At 44.1% G+C, this 7,953-nt stretch overlaps 1 protein-coding gene across 1 annotated transcript in view; it reads right to left on the bottom strand.

The window, feature by feature from the left end:
- LOC122539626 (rho GTPase-activating protein 23-like) overlaps positions 1-7,492 on the bottom strand; it is a 285,601-nt gene extending 278,109 nt beyond the window's left edge. The window contains exon 1 of the mRNA XM_043674624.2: positions 7,074-7,492. Coding sequence (XP_043530559.2) covers positions 7,074-7,301 — 228 coding nt within the window. The 5' untranslated portion in view covers positions 7,302-7,492. The remainder of the gene's footprint in view (positions 1-7,073) is intronic.
- Positions 7,493-7,953: the final 461 nt, after the last annotated feature.

Here is a 7,953-nt window from a genome sequence, read left to right as displayed (position 1 = left end):
AGAACGAGAGAGAGAACGAGAGAGAGAACGAGAGAGAGAACGAGAGAGAGATCGAGAGAGAGATCGAGAGAGAGATCGAGAGAGAGAACGAGAGGGAGAACGAGAGGGAGAACGAGAGGGAGAACGAGAGGGAGGAGAGAAAGAGGAGAGAAAGAGGAGAGAAAGAGAGAGAGAGAAAGAGAGAGAGAAAGAGAGAGAGAAAGAGAGAGAGAAAGAGAGAGAGAGAAAGAGAGAAAAAGAAAGAGAGAGAAAGAGAGAGAAAGAGAGAGAAAGAGAGAGAGAGAGAGAGAGAGAGAGAGAGAGAGAGAGAGAGAAAGAGAGCGAAAGAGAGAGAAAGAGAGAAAGAAAGGGAGAGAGAAAGAGAGAGAGAGAACGAGAGAGAGAGAGAGAGAGAGAGAGAACGAGAGAGAGAGAGAACGAGAGAGAGAGAGAACGAGAGAGAGAACGAGAGAGAGAGAGAGAACGAGAGAGAGAGAGAACGAGAGAGAGAGAGAACGAGAGAGAGAGAGAGAGAGAGAGAGAGAGAGAGAGAGAGAAAGAAAGAGAGGGAAAGAGAGTGAAAGAGAAAAAGAGAGAGAGAAAAAGAGGGAGAGAGAAAGTGGGCGAGAGAGCGAGCAAGAGAGCAAGCGAGAAAGCGAGAGAGCAAGAGCGAGAGAGCAAGAGCGAGAGAGCAAGAGCGAGAGAGCAAGAGCGAGAGAGCAAGAGCGAGAGAGCAAGAGCGAGCAAAAAATGGTAGGGATTCAAATCCAAAGAGAATTGGAGGGGAAAATAAAGCACTCCACCCTGCCACCCCACAGTACCCACCTCTCCCTAAAGGTGAGAGCTTTTGTGGACACCATGTGTTCCCTCTCTTAGGGCATGTCAGACCGAACATAACAGTGGAAGAGGGGCAGGCAATCGGCCGAAATGACACCCTCCACAGCCTATTGCCTAGACCTATTTATAACCAGCCTGGCCAGGTCTAAAAGCAGACCCATTAGGAGATCCTCCAACCTGCCCACATCCCTCCACACTGGGTGCCCAAAATCAGGAGCATGACGCTGAGAAGGTGGTCCTTCAGATAACTAAAAAGGGAGTGCAAACACCCAAAACCAATATACACATGGCCCATGGACTCCACAGCTCTATAAAACAAACAGTTGGGTTGGGAGTCTGTAAACCACCACAATCTACGGTTGCAAGGGACTGCTGCATGCAATGCCCTCTACCCTCAGAAACCTGAGGGAAAGAGAGAGGACTCCCACATAAAAAGCCCTCCACTAGTGATCCCCACCACCCAGTGGTAAATAGGCATGCCAAGTCATGTCCAGGCAGTGGATAAAGAAGAGATGGATGGCATGCAGCAGCAGTCTGTACAGGGCCCACCATTTTGCATTTCCTAAAGACATACTACATACGCTTGAGGTGGCTCAGGTTGTGGGGCATAGGGACAAGTATGGGATCGCCGGGCCAACACGGAACTCTGTCTGGGCCTGCTGCATCTCGCTTTCCCAGGCAGACTCTCATCCAAGTACTAACTCGGCCTGAGTCTGCTCAACTTGAGATCAGATGAGATCCGATATTTTCAGACTAGTATGGACACAGACACACTCTTGTTTATATCTGTCAGTCAGGACTCCCTGATTGCACCACATTAACAGCCCCAATCACAGAACTCATTCTTGGAGATCCACCTGGTTGACATCACTCCAAACACTACATCCTGTCCTGGGACGTAGGCCCATCGATTTTCCTGTAGCTGCTCCTAGGCCATTTTTGCACCAGATCCAGTTCCTCCAATTCAACCTCGGATACTCGCATTGGATCGTAGCCTGTCTCTTGCAACTGGAGTATTTCAGCCAAAACCTCTCTGCTTCTTCAGGAGGTAATGATATCAAGGCTGCAACATCTGCTGTGTCCGCCTCATCCTCAGAGATTTCTTTGATGCTAGGTGGAGGGTGAGAACTCTCAGGTTCTAACAGCAACCAGAACTTTGTATATCACCAGACCTGTTCCCAAGTCATCCATGCCTTTTACCCATGCACTGCCATTCTGGTGGTTACTACACAAATCTTAATCCCTGAAGTGAACGGTCTCTCTCACTTAGAGGTGTCTTGTATCCAGCATCGATTTCATTTTACCGTCCAGCCCGGGCCAGGAAGATCTGGTTTAATCTGATACGGTGTCTGCTATCCATTAGCAACTCTGCTGGTGCAGTCTCTGTAGTTGCATGAAGTGTAGTCCAATAACCAAACACAAACCAGGACAGTTTCGTATAGAGTGGATCTGTAGGCCGTTTCTTTCAGCCTGCCTTCAAAGTTTGCCTGCTATTTCCACCAGACCATTGGACAATAGATAGCATTGAACTGACCTTACATGCCAAATGCCATTCGACTTTCAGAAATACTCAAATTCCCGGCTGGTAAATGATGGCCTGTTGTCTGTGACCAACACCTCCACGTGTTATGAATTGCAAAAGATGCTCACAATGGTTCAAACATCATTCCGGTGTTTGACGAATGAACTCTATGCATATCCAACCACTTTGAATGGATGTCCACAGTCACTAAAAACAGAGCCGACAAAAGGACCAGCATAGTTGATGTACCACTGAGTCCAGGGTTTAACCGGACATTCTCGTGAATGTGGGGGAGCTGTTGGTGGTAATTTGTCCTTGTTGGCACTCTGGACAGTGCCCCACCAACACAGCCAATCCTAGCCACTAGACATGAACAATCTTCATTTTGAAAACCCTGGTTAAGCCTGGTAGAGTTCAGTCAGTCTCTGGGGGCAACATTTGCTCGGGTCAATCATTCTTGCTCCCGATAACATGCCACCCTCTATGGTGGTCTGGTTTTGCCAGGACCAGAAGGATTTCAATTCTGGTTATGATGACACTTGTTTACCCCAACACCACCAGCTGTTTTAGTTTTGCCAGGATAGTATCTTTTCCAGTGGTGGCACCACTGGTGGTGTATCCCCTAATGGGAGGCAGTTCAAGGCATCCACATTTTCCACTTAGCGTCCCAGACGGTGTTCCAACTTGTAATTGTACACTCTCAGAATAAGAGCCTACCGCTGAATTCAACCTGAAGCTATGGATGGCACAATCCTGTTCTCTTTAAATAGCCCATTACTATTACAAATTTACATCCATAAATGTCTCAGTGGAACTTTCTCACACCAAAGATGACCACCAAACCTTCCTTCTCTATCTGGGCATATCTTCATTTGGCATCAGCTGAAGTCTGGGAAGCATATACAATTTGGCATTCCTCTTTGCTGGGCCACTGGTGAGCTAACACCAATCCAATACAATACAGGAGGCATTGCATGTCAGTCCCACATCTCACTTGGGATGGTAGTATGCCAACATCTTAGAAGTTGATAGCTGCTTCTTTACTTCCCTATAGGCTGCATCTTGGCTACAAGACCATTTTCAAGACTGACCCTTTTTCAGCAGCAAATGTAAGGGTGCCAGGATGGAGGTCAGGTTATATAAGGAAGTGATAAAGGTAAGGGAACAGTGGTTTACTACAGAAATTGTATCTCTTGTTAAGAAGGATGAGGCCTATGTGTTGATGAGGCAAGATGGTTCAGATGAGGCGATGGAGTGTTACAGATCAGCTAGGAAGGATTTAAAGAGAGAGGATAGGGTAAATAGGCAAAGTCTTTTCCCTGGGGTCAGGGAGTCCAGAGTTGAGGGCATAGGTTTAGGGTGAGAGGGGAAAGATATAAAAGAGACCTAAGGGGCAACTTTTTCTCGCTGAGGGCGGTAAGTGTATGGAATGAGCTGCCAGACGAAGTGGTGGAGGCTGGTACAATTGCAACATTTAAGAGGCATTTGGATGGGTATATGAATAGGAAGGGTTTGGGGGGATATGGGCCAGGTGCTGGCAGGTGGGGCTAGATTGGATTGGGATATCTGGTCGGCATGGACGGGTTGGAACGAAGGGTCTGTTTCCATGCTATACATCTCTATGACTAGTTAAGAAGAGCAAAGAGAAGACACGAGCAGTCTTTAGCAAATAGAATAAAGGAGAACCCTAAAGCTTTCTATAGGTATGTGAGGAATAAATGGATGATTAAGGTAGGAATAGGGCCAAAGACAGAAGTGGGAAGTTGAGTGTGGACCTTGTGGAGATCGGAGAGATGCGAAACGAACATTTCTCATCGGTTTTCACTCAGGAAAAGGAGAATATTGTAGAGGAGAAGAATGAGGTACAAGATATTAGACTAGAAAGGATCGAGGTTAGTTACGAACAGGTGTTATCAATACTAGAAGGAGTGAAAATAGACAAGTCCCCTGGGCCGGATGTGGTTTATCAGAGGATTCTCTGGGAAGCTAGGGAGGAGATGACACAGCCTTTGGCTTTGATATTCGAGTCGTCATTGTCTACAGGTTTAGTACCAGAGGACTGGAGGATTGCAAATGTTGTGCCCTTGTTCAAGAAGGACAGTAGAGCTGACCTGGTAATTATAGACCAGTGAGCCTTATTGCTGTTGTAGGAAAGGTTTTGGAAAGGATTACAAGAGATAAGATTTATAATCATCTAGCAAGCAACAATTTGATTTCAGATAGTCAACATAGTTTCGTCAAGAGCAGGTCATGTCTCACAAACCTCTGAGTTTTTTTGAGAAGGTGACCAAGAATGTAGATGAGGGTAGGGCAGTTGACGTGGTATACATGGACTTTAGTAAAGCCTTTGATGAAGTTCCACATAGTAGGCTGTTGGAAAAAAAGCAGAAGCATGGAATTGAGGGTGATTTAGCAGTTTGGATTAGAAACTGGCTTTCTGAAAGAAGGCAGCGAGTGGTGGTTAATGGAAAATGTTCAGCCTGGAGTCCGGTTACTAGTGGTGTGCAACAAGGATCTGTTTTGGGACCACTGCTGTTTGTCATTTTTATAAATGACTTAGACGCAGGTATAGGTGGATGGATTAGTAAATTTGCAGACGACAAAGTCAGTGGAGTAGAGGACAGTGTGGAAGAATGTTACAGGTTGCAGGCGGACTTAGATAAACTGCAGAATTGGGCTGAAAGGTGGCAAATGGAGTTCAATGCAACTAAATGGGAGGTGATGCCCTTTGGGAAGAATAACAGGAAGGCAGAATACTGGATCAATGGAAAGATTCTTGGTAGTGTGGATGTGCAGAGGGATCTTGGAGTCCATGTACATAGATCCCTGAAAGTTGCCACCCAGGTGGATAGTGCTGTTAAGAAGGCATACGGTGTGTTCGGTTTCATTCGTAGAGGGATTGAGTTCCAGAGTCGCAATATCGTGCTGCAACTATACAAAACGCTGGTGCGGCCACACTTGGAATACTGTGTACAGTTCTGGTCCCCATATTTCGGGAAGGATGTGGAAGCATTGGAAAAGGTGCAGAGGAGATTTACCAGGGTGTTGCCTGGTCTGGAGGGAAGGTCTTATGAGGAAAGGCTGAGCGACTTGGGTCTGTTCTCATTGGAAAGAAGGAGGCTAAGAGGCGATTTGATAGAGACATACAAGATGATCAGAAAATTAGATAAGGTAGACAGTGAAAGTCTTTTTCCTAGGATGATGACGTCAGCTTGTACGAGAGGGCATAATTACAAATTGAGGGGTGATAGATTTAAGACAGATGTCAGAGGCAGGTTCTTTACGCAGAGAGTAGTAAGGGTGTGGAATGCCCTACCTGCTAATGTAGTCAACTCAGCCACATTAGGGAGATTTAAACAATCTTTAGATAAGCACATGGATGATTTTTGATAGTGTAGGTGGACGAGCTGAGAATAGTTCACAGGTCGGCTCATCATCGAGGGCCGAGGGGCCTGTTCTGTGCTGTATTGTTCTATGTTCTATATACTGTTTTGTGTTGAGAAAAATAGTATAATAGCCATTCTCTTGGAACCATTGCAGCTGTCTTCATACTGATTTGCCACGATTAAATGGCTATTAATTAAAAGGGCACAACAGTGGTGTGGGCCCTAAATCAGCCAGCAGGTAGAAATACAACATGTTTCTTGCCTTATAGAAAGGTAATGAACCAGGGCTTCTTCATATAATCTGACAGATTCACCTTCACCTCATGCCAATGCAGAAATAATTCGGTCTTTTTTCAGAACTACTACTCTGCCATGGTGAGTTTTGAACTCTTATTCAATAGATTATAAATCCACTATAACCTGTTACACTATTTATCCAGAAAGAACTACAGAATAGACTTATTTCAGATATAAATGTTGAATAGAAGTACGTCCACTAACTAATGTTTCTCCAGTAGTAGATATTATGAAGGTTTCAAATCTCCTATTAATTGTTCAGGAATAGGAGTTATACTCATACCACCGACTCCACCCTACAGGTCTGGATTCTTGTCAATGATAGCAGAAGTAGTGGTGGTCAGCAGTGCGCATATAGAAGTATCCTGTGTATGAAACAGTTTCTGATTGTGAAAATATGAATGTCTTCACCACAACTGTTATTTTTTTCTGGATGACTTAGAGTTCTGCTTCAAATACTACCTTTACTCTAGAGTAAAAGATCTTTACCAACAACTGTTACATAAAGCAGTCTAAAGGATTCTATAGTGTAGTGGGATTTAACTTTCAAATATGCGGAGGCACCAGCACATATTTAAAAGGATCGTGCTATTACTGTTGTATGCATAGGTCACTGATTAACACTAATATTTATAAAGATTTTTTTCCAAAAAACTGGGCTTCTTTGGTCAGTCCATGTCACAAAAAAGATTTCTGCTTTTTAGCCCAGCAAGGCCTAAGTAGCTGATTCAAAGCTAGTTAAATAAATTTTAATCATTAGCATAAGAATTTTACAGAAATCTTCCATGAATGCATCATCTCAACACTCAGTTTAATGTGGCTATCAATAGCACAAAGAGCGATTATAGTGACAGGCCATAAAGGGGTCTTGTTAGGCAGACACTTGTAGTACATGTTTGCACAGACAAAGGACTGTCTGCACTTGCATTCTATTTAAGATTTCCTGAGGCAAAACCAGATCTAGGAAATTAAATGTGGCTGCATCCTCCTTTTCCTCTACATAGTACACTTTGATGCAATTACTTCATAGCTTTCAAACCAAAAAACCTTACCAGCAACTCCTCCTCCTTCCAAACAGGAAAGCTGTGCTTTCTTTTGACAGTTGAGATATCACTGTCTCTCTTCTTCCTGGAATTTACCTCAGAGGTTACATTCCTTAGTGCAGCTAACCAAATGCAGCGGGGCTCCGGAGAACTGCAGTCAATCCCCACTGATCTTTCCCAGTTCCAGTGCTGGTAGATCAAGCCTGGGTTGCAGGCAGATTTTCCAATATTGGACATAGTTTCACAGATAAATCTGCATCTGTTCCTTAGTTCACTTTAATCCAACTGAAAAAATAACTTTCAACCCATAGGCAAGTGATCTTTTCAGAAATGGTTATCAGAAGTTTGAGATTGGCTGTTTTTTTCAGATTTCCATCCGCAACAAAACAAACTACACAACATATATCACAATGAAATGTTCATCTGGTAATTAGAACAATGCAGGATCCAGCATGCTTTATTCTTCCTCATTCCTATCATTCATCAACAATGATCCTAAATATATTCCAAAGATGGTTAACAGTTATGCTACAGGCCATACTGCTGACTGCCAGGCTCAATCTGTTTAGCTAGAATGTCAGACATTCAAATGTAAACTGAAAACTCACTCAACAGTCCTGTACACTTCCCAGTACACTGCACACTGTGAACAAGCAGCTGTACTGGGTTGTTGGCCCCAACCACTGACCTCTGACCCCACTTGCTAGCTGACGCTCACAGTAAACTATTGGAAGTTACACATTGCTGAAAATTCTGTCACATGTCAGAGCATACTGAATAAACAAGCGGTCAAACAAATTTGTAACACTTACCCCTCCCGCCTTAATAAAAATTTTGTGGGTTCGGCTGTTGTCTTTTAGATAAACACATTATGTCACTCTCCTGTACA

The sequence above is a fragment of the Chiloscyllium plagiosum genome, unplaced genomic scaffold (assembly GCF_037043375.1).
Source record: "Chiloscyllium plagiosum isolate Xiang-an unplaced genomic scaffold, Cpla_swu_hap1 HiC_scaffold_32, whole genome shotgun sequence".
Lineage (NCBI taxonomy): Eukaryota > Metazoa > Chordata > Chondrichthyes > Orectolobiformes > Hemiscylliidae > Chiloscyllium > Chiloscyllium plagiosum.
Note: the sequence above shows the minus strand (reverse complement) of the source record. Positions and strands in the feature narration are given on the sequence as shown.